The 16,770-nt window shown below is 37.1% G+C and overlaps 1 protein-coding gene across 4 annotated transcripts in view; it reads left to right on the top strand.

Annotated features, from left to right (window-relative positions):
* Positions 1-16,770, top strand: part of PLEKHA7 (pleckstrin homology domain containing A7) — a 171,478-nt gene that overhangs the window by 31,158 nt on the left and 123,550 nt on the right. The window contains exon 1 of one of the 4 annotated variants that reach the window (XM_063332311.1): positions 15,965-16,153. The exons of the other annotated variants lie outside the window; for them this stretch is intronic. Coding sequence (XP_063188381.1) covers positions 16,134-16,153 — 20 coding nt within the window. The 5' untranslated portion in view covers positions 15,965-16,133. Of the gene's footprint in view, positions 1-15,964; positions 16,154-16,770 lie in introns of those variants that run through there. 4 annotated transcript variants of the gene reach the window in all.

Genomic DNA, 16,770 nt, shown 5'->3' with positions numbered 1-16,770 from the left:
ATTAATTCAACTTCTTCACTTTCATTAGAAGAAAAAGGTGTGAAGTCCTATCCTGATTACTGTGGGTTAGAAGAACACAAATTGACTAGCTTAATAAGTTTCAAGGGGCTTAAATAAATCTAAAAATGAGCTGCCAATGAAAGGGGTGCTAAGATTTCCAATGTATCTTTCCTTTGCAGCCCTTTCCTGACCAGTCCTGGAACACTTGTTTTAGCCTGATGCTCCAGCACACTTATTTGATGTAGCTGAAAAACGCATTCTATGAGACTGATTTCAGGCTGAATAGCTTGCCCTGCGCTTTGCTGCATGGCCGCACAAGCACCAGTGCTGGTGCAGAGGAAGCACTGGGAAGGCAGGAGATGGGACTGTTCCTTTCAGTAGCAATGGAATTTTAGTTGGACTCAAGCTCTTTAGAAAATTATACATTCAGTGGAACTGCATGGCAGATCGGAATGAAGTAGAGCACAGTAGACCTCACAAGATACTAGATATTCCTTGAGATTTGGCAGTCGTCCTGAAAGAGCTTGTTTTATACACTTCCCATATGAAGTAATTACTTTTATTTTACTTTTTTTATGTTTTTTTTAAATACCTCTTACCTAACCTTTGCTTTTTATGCCTGTCATGTCACTGAGCAGAACTAAAATAGCTCCAGTTAAATAAAAACAATGTCTAATTAAAATGAAATAGTTTTACCTGTGAAAGCTTACCTTGGATTTCATGTGAACTTTGAAATGACATTACTATGCCAAAAATCCTTTGACAAAGGTAAGAAAAATTAAAAATTTGCTAAATGGCATTTATGTTTAAGCTTTATTGGAAGAGCACTAAGCTTCTGTTTTAAAAAATGGGCACTTTACAAATGCTTATAGACAATGAATGTCTTGCGGAGTTTTGAATACAGATATACATGGTTTTAACATAGTTTAGGCTTTAAAGTACCATTTTTGGAGTCTGACCGTTATATAAGGATATGCAGATACCTAGGCTCGATCAGTGGTATGTTCTGATACATATTTATGGTACATAGACTTTCCTGGGGAGATGCAATGGTGCTTGGCACTTGGTTTGTTTTGCTACCCTTTGAGATTGGGAAACTGAGTAAATTCCCTTTTCAAAAACTTTGCAAATACCAAGCATGGAGAGTTAGTTTTGTAAAAGAATTGGATATTTTTGTCCTTTTTTCCAAACAAGGCATACAAAGGAACATTCAAATCTACAGCTATAGTGGGAGGATGTGGTTTCTGTGGGGACACCACGTACATTCCATCTCATGGAATGCACTTGGTATGACATTTAACAAAATGTGTTCCTTAACAGTTTAGAGAAAGACCAGCTTAATTGTAAAGACGTATGCAATGGGAACCCTTCCTGCAAGACGGCATGCCTTTCCTACAGTTTAACAGAAGACATTTATTGTTAAGGTAGGGAATGGGATTGTGCTGTTGGAGAGTGTTCTTGAAGTATTTGTAGCTTAAACCAAATTACAGGAGGCATGCTTCTATGTATTCCAGAGAGCAGAAGAATTACCTGACCATATATAGTTCCTGGTGAGCAAATTGAAGTGATTAATTTGAATAAATAAGATGAATTGTTTATTGTTCCTCAAATGTTTATGTAGTCATGTTGAAAACTGCAGCTAATCTGCAATCTTCTACTGTCTGCTTTTTATGCTAATGTGGTATTATTTGCAAAGGTCTAGGAAGGAACCCTGTTAATGCGTTTATTGATCTTTGTGGTATTGACTAGCTGCAAAATAGTTTCCACAGATGGCAAAACAAACCCATATTTCTAACTTGAGGTGGTGAATCTGGGTGTTTTCTTACTTCTGTTTCTTAATGAAATCCAACAAAGAGCACAGGAATCATGAGTTGGCTTTTGGTGTTTTTTTGTGTGTTTGTTTGTTTGTTTAATAACAAACCTTACCAAAATATTTGATAAGCCCTAAGAGTTGTATTTGACAAAGTGTCTATTTTTGGTTTTTTGGGAAGGGGAGAGTTGGTAACAGCAACTTTATCTCCTGAAAGAAACTATATGGGTAGAATGTGGTGGTGATTATGGCATGTAATCAGTGAGAGAGAATTACAAATTTAAGGTCTAGTGTATCAGCTGTGAGGATTTCTAAATAACAGAATACTGTCTAATGTAAAAGTAAAAACTTTTTGTAGGACTAATGGATTTCCTAGAGATTTGCCTGTCATGTGCTTTATTCTCTGTGTTTTTTCCTCACTGGAAATATCAGATTGTAATTAATGCAAGATGACGATTATTTTAGGTGTCTCTGTTTTGAAGAGGGGCTAGAATTTTTAATATTATAAAAAATGGTTGAGTAAGAATTTAATAAAAATACAGAGCAAACAAGATAGTCAAATTTAGACAAAATATGTCTTCAGAAATGGCAGTCAGGAAGAGTATAAAAATTGATGTTTAGAAGTACTTTTTAAACAATATAAGATTAAGCCAAGAAAAACATTTGATTCGATCTGTAGAATACAATGGTGTGTCATTATATCTAGGGTTCATGAATATTCCTGAGACATTGAGAGAACATCAATACTGAAATAAAATGTAATTTAAAAAATTCTTATCCGAGCCAGTTTCAGAGGAACATGATAGATTTTGAAAGTAGAAGTAACTTATACGTCTTCATACTTCAAAGAGCTCAATGTTTGTACCTCTCTCAGATAGGCAATGCGCATCAATAGTGTAATTTTACTTTTGCATTTCTGTCTTTGCTAAAGCTTCATCTTTATTCCGAATACACTCAGCTGCTTGGAAATGATGGCAGCATGCTAGTTTTCTGGAGAGTGCAGCTGAAGTACCAAAGGAGCTCTGTGTGAGAAGAGGATCTTTTTGGAAACTCCAGGAGCTGAACGTTGTTGAAAGTTACTTTTGTCAGACCTGTTTCCAGGTGATAGGGACAAAGAACTTCTAATCAGCAAAGTATGTTGATGCTTCCGCAATTGTTTTGATCAGCCTGTGCTTTTCTGCAAGAGCATTTCAGTCCTTCTCAGTGAACCAGCTTGTTTTGATATGCTAGGTCGATTTTGAGACAAGGGCTATCTGTTCCTTTCCCCTGCTTTCCTGGTATTGCTTCTTCCAGAAAACTTAAAGGCCTGTAATAATCTAGGTTTTTTTGTTTGTTTTCTGCATTTCCCTGTTGTAAAGTAGTGGAGAGGTCAATATCTAGAATGAAAATTGTGTAATAAATAGTGTTAAACTTCTTCACCAGGACCCCTAGGTCTGTTTGTACAAAGCTGTTCTCTAGCCAGTTGGCCTCCCACCTTTGCTGCCGTACGGGCTTATTCTATCCCAGGTGCGTGAGTCTGCATCTGTCTTTGTTGAATGTCACAATGTTTCTGTCAGCATTTTTCTCTAGCCTGTCAAGAGCCCTCCAAATGCAGCTCTGCCCTCCAGCTGTTTAAAACTGTCTTTTGTAGTAAATTTAGAAGGTTTACTAAGCATGGCTTTTGGTCAGCTTTTGCATTGGTTTCCTCTTTAATTCTATGTTGTGAAGAATGGCTATAAGAAAGTATGGTGTATCAGCAGCCTTAAAGGCAAGTCTGAATTTTAGCATCTCATAGCACTAGTGCACAAAGTGCCCATCTATATGGTCTCAGTTTGCTTATATAATATAGTACTAGTATGGAACTTTATAAATTTGATAAATGTAGAAGATGAATGCGTGGCATATAGGATTATTTTTGTGCATCTGTGTTCAAAGAATGGTAGAGAGCTCTGTAAGAGAGATGTTTGTTGAAATCTTCATTGTTAATTGTGCTCTTCTGTGTACGAGCTTAATTATTTGCAAGTAAATATTAAAGCTTTCAAAAAACTTTTGTTTTTTTCTCAATCAAATCACTGTTACAGAAGAACTCTGTTACTGTCAGCGATGCTATAGCAAAACTTCAAGCCAAGTTACGCTCAAGTTAGAAATGCTGGTGCAAGCATCTGTGATTGTCTTGCTCTAATTCTTCTTCAAGAGTTTATTGTGCTTTGCTCAACTGGTTAGGTTTATGTGTGTGCGTTTTGATATTCATTGTGAAGGACTGTGACAGCTTTGTGAGAAAATCACCAAATAGCCTTTGCCTGTTCATTCTAGTTGCATGAAACTTTTTTTTATGGCAGCAACCGGATCAGGTCTTTTTATAGATGTGCTGTTAAGTGTCTCTTCATAAGCTATGTAGAATTTCAGTGGAAGTTGTTGCACTGCTTATGTCTACAGTTTAGATGGCTTGCTTATTTTTATGAGGATATATAGTAAATTAGAGGAATGGAAATGGAGGCTAGATGGGGCAGTTGAGAAACAGCAAAGCCAAAGAATTTCACTTGTTCTTGTTTTATTTAAATTCCTTTTGAGCTAAAGTCTCTACGAGGTCAAATTTTGAATTTTTGTTGAGGGGAAGGTAAAAAAACGCACCAAGGAAATGTTTAGGGTTTAAGAGTTACGAAAATCTTCTGAGTAAAATGCAAAAAAGAGGATTTTTAAAATAGCGTATTTGTGGACCGTATTATAATTTATGTATGGAGTACAGCAGAATGCCTAGAATCTATACTTCTCATGTGGAATTGCTTAATGATTTCTAAATTTACTGGGCTCTTACTCTTTATACCCACGTATTTATATCTGCTTCCTGAGCCTCTTCAGGGCATATTTTTTCTCTTTTAAACTATGAATATTAGGAACATCTTTATAAGATGAAATCAGGCATTCTTAAGTTATTACATGATTGCAGGAGTTGTGGTCTTAATAAATACGCTAAATATCACCTCAGTTTGCAAATGGCAGCTCTTAACTGCCTGCAGAAACCTTTTAGTTTGATTAAAGGCAAGGCTGGCCCAAAATACTGGAAATGTGTATCTCCCTGACTAATGCCACTGTATATTACTCTTCTTGCTGAAGTGCTAATGAGCAAGTGCCTCTTAGCCAAATATATTCTAGTGGGATTGTTTTTGTCAGCTGTTCTAAGGCCAAGTCTGGTACTTACGTTGGATTGGTTAAAACTATATTAATGTTTCATTTATTTATAGCATAGGTAAGAGCTTTGCAAATCTATCCTCGTTCTCCCCCCACTTTTGACATGCACACGTGAGAAAAACCTGTGCATGTTAGGTGTTGTGCTTAGGTGCTTTGGGGCTTGAAGGGGCTGTATAAGCACTGCTGTCTACCATTGAAGTATAGCGTTCACGAGCCTTCCCCATCATCCTTGATCAGGCAGGAAAGGTAATTCTTCACTGTGAGAACAATTAAACATTGGAGTAGGTTGCCTAGAAGAGGCGTGGAATCTTCCTTGCTGGAAGTATTCAAGACTCAGTTTGGACGACTCTGGATCATCCAATCTAAGGTTTTGCTTTCAGCACAAGGTTGGACCAGATGATTGCCTGAAATCCCTTCCAGTCTAGGCTTTTCTATGTCTCTGTGATTGTTCACTGGGAAAGGGTAAGGCTTGTACACACCGAAGTCTTCCTCAGAGTAGTATGGGACAAGATTTTGGGTATTGCTAGTTGCCCTTTTATGGATAAAGCAGGGATTTTGAGGGATCCTCTTGTCCTTCTGGGGGACTTCAACCGTCCCGATGTCTGCTGGTGAGCTATAGGCAATCCAGGAGACTCCTCGAGTGCATCGAATATAACTTCTTAAGCCAGGTAATAGACAGCCACCCCCAGAGGAGAGGCAATACTAGACCTGATGGTCACTGATGCAAGTGAGCTAATTGGCAACATCAAGATTGGAGGCAGCTTGGGCTGTAGTGATCATGCACTGGTGGAGTTTGCAGCCCTGAGGGGTATGGGTCAGGGAAGACTAAAGTCAGGACCCTGAATTTTAGGAAAGCAAACTTCCAGTTCTTCAAGGAGATAGTCAATAGGACCTCCTGGGAAACTGCCCTTAAGGACAAGGGAGCAGAACAGAGCTGGCAGATCTTTAAGGACACTTTCCATAGAGTGTAAGAGCTCTTGATCCCCAGGTGTAGGAAATCGGGGAAAGGAGGGCAAGAGACCAGCATGGCTAAGTCAAGACCTGCTGGTCAAACTAAAGGGCGAGAAAGAGATTCACAGGCAGTGGGGAGCAGTGGTTTTAAATTGAATAGGTATCAGGAAAAAAATTTTCACTATGAGAGTGGTGAAGCACTGGAACAGATTGCCCAGGGAAGTTGTTGAGGCCCCATCCCTGGAGTGTTCAAGACCAGGCTGGATGGGGCTTTGTCCCTGCCCAGGGCAGGGGGGTTGGGACTAGATGATCTTTAAGGTCCCTTTGAACCCGAACCATTCTATGATTCTCTGATTGCATGGTGATTTCTTCCTTTCTCTAGATTTAGTTTGATTGTTTGAAGCTTTTAACGTCCTTTTCTCAGCGGATCAGGTATCCTGGCAGTGTGGGTTGAACTGCAGCAAAATGGCTTTTATACTTTTGGGGTAATCTAATGATTCTGGAGGAAGCTGTGATTCCTGACATTCTGGACTTAGGCTCATATCAGATGAAGGTATATTCTTAATGAAATGGTGTATGGTAGCTGAAGCCCTACTTTGCCAGCAAGAAGAAAATACCCAACTTCTGATGCCCTTGTAATTCACATGATTGAAGGGGAGGAAGGAGAAGATTCCAGTACCATTGCTGGAACCGGATTGCTGGAGGCAAGAATTCAGGTCAGATTCCTTTGCTGGACTGAAGAGACCACAGAGGGAAGATGGTTAGTGCTTGCTGAGTTTTTACTAGATAACTCTGTGTATGTTATTGAACTCTCTTGACCCAAGAAACATGCATTGCCCAAATAGAGCTTTGTGGGAATTTTGAAGTAGTGGAACAAAACCTTATGTGTGTAAGTAGACTATTGTGGACATAACATAATTGTTTTCAGAATATAAGGAGTTTTTAAGTATTACATAATCTAATACTTTCGTGACATGGGAAAACTATATTTTTTTCCTCATCTGAAACGTGACTTGAAGTTTTAAGAATTTACTGACCTGTGCTCTACATTAATGCTTGTTAGCTTCCACTTACTGCTGATTTAAAGGGAAGTTTAAGAAAAAAGGGGAAAAAAAAAAGTAGAGTTAAACCTTAGTTTGCATGGTAGCTTAGCATGGTGAACTCATAACAGATTAACTTCTAGTATGCTGCAGATCAAAGACTTCTTTTGAATATTCTTGATTCAGAAGTTTTGAAGATCACAAGTAGGTGTTTGCACAATTGGAGAAGTTTCAAGGCTTCAGAGATATAGTAGAATCCAAAATATTGATTGATATTTACAAACAAGCATGAATTCTTTGCATGAGCAGTGTTATGAAATTCTAGTAAACATATGAATTAACTTTTATTTCTAATTTTTGCAAACAATAGGCAGGTGTCTGCAAGCAGGTATTGACTCAGTCATGTCTTTTAATTTTCACCACTTCATTTAAATGATCTCGTGGACTGATTAATTTGCATCTATTTTTTTATAATGTTTGTTTGTTTGTTTTTTCTTCATTTTCCTGTACCTACCAGATTGTGTTAAGAATAAAGAAATTTTGGGAACTCTGTTTTAAGTTCTGACTTGTATTGACTAGTGGCAATTTGGTATCTGTTGGTCTCCTGCCATTAATGTTCTTTGATGAAGGCAGCTTTCCCTTCTCTGGTATTTGTATTGCTGTTTGGTTTGTTTGTTTTTAAACAGACCAGTCCTACACCCTACAAAATAAAGGGTTGAATAAGCTACATGTTAATGCATGTCTACACTGTGCAGTGGATTGAACCCAAGGCCCAGCTCATATACCTGTGTAGCACAGTGCAAGTTACAGACATTAGTTTTCAGCCAAAAGCAGTGTAGTCATGTCTGCATGATGATGTGCCTGAGCTATCAGATGTCTCGTAGGGTTCCATCGTCAGTCAGTCTGGTTCAGACACTAGCTTGGCTTGTTTTAGCTCAAGTTTCTCTGCCTTGTGCCACGTTTTACAAAGTAGATGTGTCCTAGCTTGTTGCAAATGACAGAGTACTTGATGTGTCCTGATCTCTTCCCCAGATACAGAAAGTCCTTCTTTTTACATACGTGTATTTGATGTTTTCTAAATCTGGATTATCTAGAATGATGCATAATATTCTTGATAAAGTTTTGCTGAAACACTTACAGTTAAAGGCTGCTTAAAATATTTCCTTGTCTCTTCTGGAAATATCCGTCATGATGTATCCTAGCATTGAATTTTGTCTTTTTTACTGCCATGTTACAGTGGTGTCTCATGCTAGGGTACTTCCTGCTTACTGATCAGTTTACCGCAGGACATATATTATGCATTATCTTTGCGTTTCTGTCCTTTCAGTTGTTAGGTCATGCTTTGGATCTAATTTTGAGTATTCCATTTCTCGTGCTTTTAAAAACTTCAGGTTTTGTTTTGTTTTGTTTTTAACTTGTGTTCAACTAATTATTTCCTTCATATGAAACCTTTTGTCTGATAATTGAAAAGAATTTCTTCATTGTATATTTATTGCATAGTTATATCTCTATAAAAATTAGTATTTTTTGGTAGTCTCTAACAATGAGAGGCGAGACTAGAGGAAAAAATAATTTGGGAGTGAAAGTTTGTCTTGACAAATACACCTTTTTATTTGATTTATGTTTGTTTTTTAAATTGATAGGCTGTCATGCAATTCCTTTTGCATCTTTTAAGTTGGTTGTAGGCTATTCTGTTACAATATCGCCATGAATATTTCATTATGTGTTTGAAGAAGTGCCTTGCTGAAAATGGTAGAGGTTGTGGTTTCTAATTACATCTGGGTAGTTCTTTCACATAACTCAATTGACCTCATAATGTTTCTTGAATTAAACTAACAGCACTTAAAGAATCAAAAAGCTGTAAATTCATATAGGACTCCTGTTATTGCATTGTTTTGTTGTATAATAATGCACACAAATGGACATACCAGCAGCAGAATCTTGATTTTAGGCTGTGACTTCTAAACCTAGTAACTGTTCTTTCAGATGGAGAACTTGGCTTTTTCCTCTGCTTGATCTATTCTGCTTATTGCTACTGGTAATGAGGCAATCCTCGTCTGAAGCTCCAGCTGTTCCCAAGCTTTGTTGCTCATTTGAAAAATCCTGTTAGCAGAGGAAACATGGTAAATCTCTGCTTCTCTCTTGGCCAAAATAGCTGTACTGTAAGAGCATATGGAGAAGAAAATGGGACGTTTCTGGAAGAATAACAATTCTGTTAGAAACCATAAATGTTTGAGAGATGGGCTTTCATTATAAAGCTACTTTGTCTTTCATGTAGTAGATGTCTGTTTGCTATGCAGTGAGTATATTGCTTAAAAACTAAGATACTGCTGGTTTGTTTTAATCTTATTGTAAACCCTCAAATTAAAATATGTTCCATCTTTTCAGTCAATGTAGTCTGAGTCGGATTCGAGAAAATTGGTGTTAACCACCCTCCTTACCATAGTGGAGATAAAACTGCTAAGATGTGAAAAAAGATAATTAAGGAAAAGCTTGACTACAGCCAAAACACCCTTCACTTCTGCTTTTGGCTGTTACACCTGAGTGCAGGCATGTTTGTTTGCTCTGTCCAGGAATGCCAAGTCACGTGAACTACCAAGTTGTGCAGGCTGTAGTATGGCAACATGTGCTGCGGCTTCAGCTTCTAGAACGAATACAGTCATTCTGTGTTTCATGGGTCACAAATTAAATTTTCATTTGTGTTTCTTCTAGCTTTGATTTTATCTAAACCAGACTGATTATTTTTTTTCTTTTTTCCTTTCCTTCTGAATGTTTGTTCTTTCAGTCTTTATTAACATCTAGAAATAGGGTGAGTGGCAGTTTATCTTCAGTTTGACGGAGCCTCAAGATTGCTTCCTTTAAGCAGTTGGTGATTAATTGGGGGTGGTGTAAAACTACAAATTGGTAAGGTTCTCAGGTATATTTAAGCACAGCTCATCAGTAACATGGAGATGAAAAAATAAAGATGCACTTCTGAAGTTTAAATTCTGTGTAGGTGTTCTAAAAGAGAAACGAGTCAGGGCTTAGTGCACTTCTAAAGGCTGTAAACAGATAGGAACTTGTAACTGAGTGGGAGATTGAGGTGTTCTCTCATTACTTGTCTGTCTTTTCTCCCAGTTTACTGTCCCCTTGGATCAGCTGGCATAACTCTTCCTAACCTGGTGTCTCGACAATCTGGTCTACTGCATGGTTTTCAAAAACTAAGATTATTTTGGTAGAACTGGGTTAAGGAACAACTGTCTGTACAGTTACAGTGGTGAGGAAGTGTGCCCAGGTGGCCAAGAAAGCCAATGCCATCCTGGCTTGTATTAGAAATAGTGTAACCAGCAGAAGTAGGGAGGTGATTGTCCCCCTGTACTCAGCACTGGTGAGGCCACACCTCGAGTGTTGTGTCCAGTTCTGGGCCCCTCAATACGAGCGAGATATCAAGGTGCTGGATCGAGTGCAGAGGAGGGCAACGAAGCTGGTGAAGGGCCTGGAGAATAAATCTTACAAGGAGCTATTGAAGGAGCTGGGACTGTTTAGTGTGAGGAAGAGGAGGCTGAGGCAAGACCTCATCACTCTCTACAACTACTTGAAAGGACATTGTAGAGAGATTGGTGCTGGTCTCTTCTCACAGGTAATTAGTGATAGAGCAAGAGGAAATGGTTTCAAGCTGCAACAGGGTAGGTTTAGGCTGGACATTAGGAAAAAATTCTTCACAGAAAGAGTGGTCAGACACTGGAGTAGGCTGCCCAGGGAGGTGGTGGAGTCACCATCCCTGGACATGTTTAAGACTCGTTTAGATGTGGTGTTAAGGGATATGGTGTAAGGGAGAACTTTGTAGAGTGGGGTTGATGGTTGGACTTGATGATCCCAAGGGTCTTTTCCAACCTAAATGATTCTGTAATTCTATGATCTGAGGGGGACACTGGCTGACCTTTTGAAGTGTGAGGTGATGAACATTTGGAGGCAGTAGCCTCAGCAATGCCTCGCTTGCAGCATAGTCTGAAAAGAGTGAATTGCACTGGTAATAGCCTTTAAACAAAGTCTTTCCAAGCGTGGTGATCTTCTTAATCTCAAATCTATTCTTAATCAACACAGATTTAATTGATATAATCTATTTATAAGTGGAAATCTATGCATATTTTGAACTTAATGAATTTCATATCTTATAAAAGTATACAAGTGTCTATAAATCTTTGTAATTTGTATTCAGTGAAAGGTCAGTAAGATAAAATGCAAGATTTTCAGAATCCTTCCAGCCAGTTTTGGAATGACTGCTACTTCCAATAAAATAATAGGATCTTCGAAGTCATGGTATTGTCCTCTTTGTAATGCAGAAACATTGAAAGCACACAGAACTTGATGGAAGATCATTCTTTAGAAGAACTTCATAGATCTTGATTGAAGCCTCAACTTAGTGACTCATGCAAATGTGTAGATTGTGCAGTTGTCGTAGACTTTTTAAAGTAGAATATACAAATGATACAAAATCTAATGGAGTGTATAGGGTAGATGCATAAAATTATCTATCACTTGTCAAAATAGAGTGGTACCGTAGAGTGTCTGTAGGGTGGTACCTCTTCTTTCTTGATAAATTATATGTCAAGTAGAATAATACTCCTATGGAATTGTGGGGACTAAATAAGACTGCAAAGTAGTGTAGAAATGGCAATGTGAAGAGGAAGAAAATTGAAAGTAGTGAACAGTGTTTCTAGAGCAGTTCAGAACTCACTGTTTTGTATGAGTAGGAATGTGTATTGTCATTTAGCACTTCATCAGAATGGTTTATGCTGCCATCATGAGGAAATTTTACTACAAGTAGCTGCTTCTACAGTGTGGTACTTGTTCATCATTTAAACAATTCTAAGACTGTTGAAGCTCCTTCTAAATTTCCTTGATTATGCCTACAGAATTAATAGCATATTTTGGATAATTAACTTAGTTAAATAATAAATCTTCAAAAATCTTTCTAGCACAAGCATTTAGAAATAAGGTGAAGTGTAAAAGTGAATCTGGGTAGGTCTGGTGTTCAGGTTTCTCCTCTGTTGAAGACTTATTTTTTTTAAAGAAATACAGCCTGTGATATACCTATCTTCTGACATTTTAAATTAAAATCAACAGGTCATCTTCTGTAGTCTTTTAGATCCTTATTGTACTGTTTGTAGCCCACAATGCAGAAGAAAAAAATCTTCTAGACTAACACATCATTTATGATGTGAAGTTTATGGTGTACATTTAGGCTGAACAAACACTTGGAAGCTTCTGAAATGGAATTGCAGTGCTTTTCTCTATCTTAGATGGCAAAATTAATCTAGTGTAACACAGGTAAACTGGGAATGGCTTTGACATTTTAGAATGTTAAATCAGGAATAGATCAAAATTTCAAGTATCTTCTTTGGTCTTAGAGAGTAGTAGTTTCACACAGTCTCTGGTATTCCACCTGTAATTTCTTTATTAGTACCAAGATGTCATGCATGAGGGGAAATGGTTTCTTGGTCTAGAGAAGTCCAATGCAGGTTTTTTTGTGTCTTTAAATACTTCTAGAGCCATTATAATTTTAATTTGATCTTCTTACAAAATTACTTTTTCTGTGCCAAAAGCTTAAACCTTATGAAAGCTGTTCACACAGCTTCACAGTATTTCTCTATGCCGAAAAGCTGTTTAGCACATTGCTACTTCCCTGGGTCTGTTCCATTTTAGATGACATACCAAAACTGGAAAACAGGTCCACAAATCATCACCGACATCTTATGCTTGTTCTTGTTCTTTTCTCTTTAAAGGGCATGATAACACAGATCCCATAGTTTAAGGTTCCCTTCTATTAACTTATTATAGTAGCCCTTTGGAAATTTGAAAATTCTGTCTCATTTTATGCTTGGTATTTCCTTTTCCATCATTAGCATGAAGACTAATCTGTCTCCCATTGCTCCTTTATTAAGTGAGGAAACAGTTTAGGTATAATGGAATAATCATGAAGTAAGTTTGAGACCTTTAGCTCGTTGAATCTAAATGGTGGGGCAATAGAGGTGATCCTGTTTCATGTGATTTTTTTGTAGTGTATTTATCAACAATTCCGTTTTAGAATTTAAAATTTGCATGTAAAAAGTTGTGTACTTCTTGGTAGTGAGACAATTATGATTTTTGAATGCATGGTAAAGATACGGAACTTGGCATTTTCCACAAAGCCAAAATAAAACTTGAAACGGGTTGAGAAGAAGTAATTCCATTAGGAATGGCCAGGATTTTTTAGTCTTGTGTTTAAAAAAAAAAAAAAAAATCTGGTTTGCAAATGCCTGAATATGATAAGAAGATTTCATGTTATAGACAGTTCCTAAATTTGGAAGGCGTCAGGGACAGAAACAGCAGCTGAAGTATTGGGGAGATCACAACGACCCTTTGAAAAGGGAGCAGGAAAGAGAAGAGTGACTCACCAGGATGTTGAAGTTGTGATAGGGAGAACTGGGAGAGTCTGGGAAGAGAAGTGGTTGCTTAAATATCCAACATAGTTGGACAGAACAATCTATAAAACGTTACTTAGTAGATGTGTTGATTAAAAATTTCTATAGGCAAAAAACCTCCTTGCAGCCAGTACACATGGGTGTACTGGTAGCTCAGTGCGGAGAAGGCATTTATGGCTGATTCTGAGTGATGAGAGAAGGATGTGACACTGGGATTTCGGCAGCTACATGTAACACTGCAGGAAGAAATTCATCCCCTTCTGCCCCATGTAGTTTGTGGGAGTGAACAATATGGGAACTGGTGTCAGGTTAGGTGAATAATTACTGTTACATTTGTATAAGGTTGAAGAGTGAAAGTTTGTTGGCACCATGCAGCTGAAATACAACAACTTCTTTCTGATGTTGCCTTAAACCTTGTATGTGCTTGTTTCTGGTTGTAATGTACCCCTAGGAAGTACTGTCTGGGACATGTTTGCAGATGGAACATTATGTAAATATTGTTTCAAAGCAAAAACAAGTTACTGATGACTAATTAATATTATGGTTCCAGCTTAAAATATTTTGTAGTAAGCAGAGGTCAGTGTAATTTTTTTCAAACTTTGTGAGCACCTGCAATGAAATGTAAAGTAATCAAAAACAAATGTGGAGTTATGATGGATTGTCACTTACTTGCTAGATCTCATCTGCTGTTAGGTTTTAATGGAGGTACTTGTATAGCATTTACTCCTAGAACCACTTCTTTGCATGTATTTTCATATCTCATTTATAAGGTAAAGAAGGAGTAATGGGAGTATTTCCAAACTTTGAAGTTTTTGATCCTGTGGTGATGAGTAAAATAAAAGCTTAGGAAAAAGTAATTTCTCACATGTATGTTTGGTGAACTGGAAAGGAAACACAAGGCTTGCAGTTTTACAGATTTTTATTTTATTTTTTTAATCTTTTTTTTTAAATTATATCCCCCAATTAAAAGAGCATTTTATTGTTTGCATTGCATTTTATTTCAGTCAAAACATCTTTATTTTTAAACGAATAGTATATGTAAACACAGCTGATGTATGCTTAAGCTATAAAGAGAACCTCTTTCAATTTTGTGTCATGCCTTGTGCGTTGCTCTTCTGAGCACAGCCATAATACAAATACAGATAACAGCAATGATCACGGGAGCTGCAAAGAGCATTTCAACAATGAAAGTCATAGCAGCTTTGTGATAAATAACACCCCCCTTCAGCCCCCTTCTCCTTGCTAATACGGAAAGAATTTCAGTTGGGTAGTTGTAAATGATGGTATTTTCACAAAGGCTTCTCTGTGTATCTGCCGCATAACAAAATTAATATAAAATACATCTTCTGTACTTTGATATAACTGTCAGGGAATGTCTTGAGTCTCTCAAAGATGGTGAGTAGTCTAATATATAATTTTAAATGAACAACTTTTTAGAGAAAATAAGGCAAACACTTCTTTTGCAACTAGATCTATTAGGAAGAGCTTTAAGGCAAATCTAATAGAAACAGTGTGACCTACTTAAATTAGCATAATTGTTATTAGATGATTGTTTTAACACAGCATATTGTTCAGACAAAATTTAGTTACCAAGAACAGTTACAGTGAGTTTTCTGATTGGTTTGTATGGAATTTTGTTACAGAAAAGTTTTAAACTTTTTGAAGCAGTTGTACCGGAAGTCATTTTGTGATAAGGCAGTATTTTGAAGGTAGTTTTAAAATAAAGCATAATAATTCCCGACAATTTAGTTACTTTGAAATAGGAATCATGAAATATGTCAAGGCTCTCTTAATAAATTTAATATCTCACAAAACTGTAGAAATTTTTAATTTATACCTCTGAGGAGAAATGTACAGATTTAATTCACCCATCCTGAAAGTGCTCCGATTTTATAAGAACTTCCATTAAAATCATGCTCGAAATAACCATTTCTGCTTTGCTTTGAGTAATTAATCTGAGCAGGGGTATTTTCTTGAAAGATTATGTTTAATTTGGCTTTATATAACAACATTATTAACTTGTTCTAGATGGGAAGAAACCCGGAAGGTGATTGTCTGCAAGGGTAATAATGCAAAGCTGCTGCCATCTCAGCCACAGAAACTGTGTGGCCAAGAACTAAAGTTGAGAGCTAATTAAAATAATGCAACTCTGTTAAAACATCATTTCCTGTTTTTAGGAATTATCTGGTATATGATATCATAATTACAGTTTTTTGATATTTGGTATTTAAATTGATTGCCTTTATCTTGAAACACGTGAAAGAACGTTGGCACTAAGTGGATGTGGTCATGCTAGGGTATCTCCAGGAGTAAGTGTTTTTAATATCGGTGTAAAAATCAACTAATATTAAATTTCAAACTCACATCAGTTATATAAAATGATCTAATTATGGTCTGTTTCGCTTAAGCCAGTCTGAAGCTCTGAAACCGATTTAGAGACCAGTTTTAGTGCTTTTTCTATGTGTGCATGACCTGTTGGGAGGAAATGATAGCAATGAAGTAGGCGGTATTCTGCTCGAATCTTCTTCCCTCCCCTTTCTTTCTTTCCCTAGGCAGAAAGAGAGGAGTGAAGGCGTTAATGATTTTTTCAGCAAATGGGGAGAGGGCAAGCGTGGTCCTTTTTAATGACTGTGCTTCACTTTTGAATGCTTATGAATGCTTCAGGCTTAATCATGAGAACGGTTAATGACTGACTGAAGGTGATGGGCTGTAAACAGTGCTATGAAAAAGTATTATCTTAGGTATGTATCAATGTTCAGTGCTTGCAAAAAGACTGTAATGTTTCATTTGAAACCCTGTATTTTTTCCTGTGTTTCATGTACTAAATGCCTGAGATAATACAAGGATTTTGTACTGATCTCTTGCTAACCGTTTTGAGTTTTCCATCCTGTAACTTTAAACGTGCATTGTTTATTTAGTGACACGTTTTTCAAAGCTTGCTTTGTGAATAGAATACCTACCTGGAAGTTGTGTATTGTTATCTTAAATAATTAGTGCAGTGAATGTTGGATATTCCTGGCATATACTGTTAATACTGGTCTCTAAGCACTTACATTACAGGTTTGTGAAAGATCCTGATGAGAAGGGTAGGATTGTTTCTTGATCATTGTGGACTTTGCCTTCAAATTGATGATTAATTCTTATCAAAGAGAATAAATATTAGCATTATTTCAGAAGTGTTTAAACAGTTTTTATTATGAGGGATGAAGTGTGGAAGTATTTGTAATGCCTTCTGAAGTAATGAAATTGCTCTAGCAATCAAAAGCTCTCTTGTGAATCTTAATGCCTTCTCTTGGAAAATAGCTGGCTATTTCTTATAATGGCGAGTCATAGGTATTATTGTCCAGGTTTGAGTTTC

The sequence above is a fragment of the Chroicocephalus ridibundus genome, chromosome 4, assembly GCF_963924245.1.
Source record: "Chroicocephalus ridibundus chromosome 4, bChrRid1.1, whole genome shotgun sequence".
Classification (NCBI taxonomy): Eukaryota; Metazoa; Chordata; class Aves; order Charadriiformes; family Laridae; genus Chroicocephalus; species Chroicocephalus ridibundus.
This window is presented reverse-complemented; position numbering and strand designations above follow the sequence as displayed.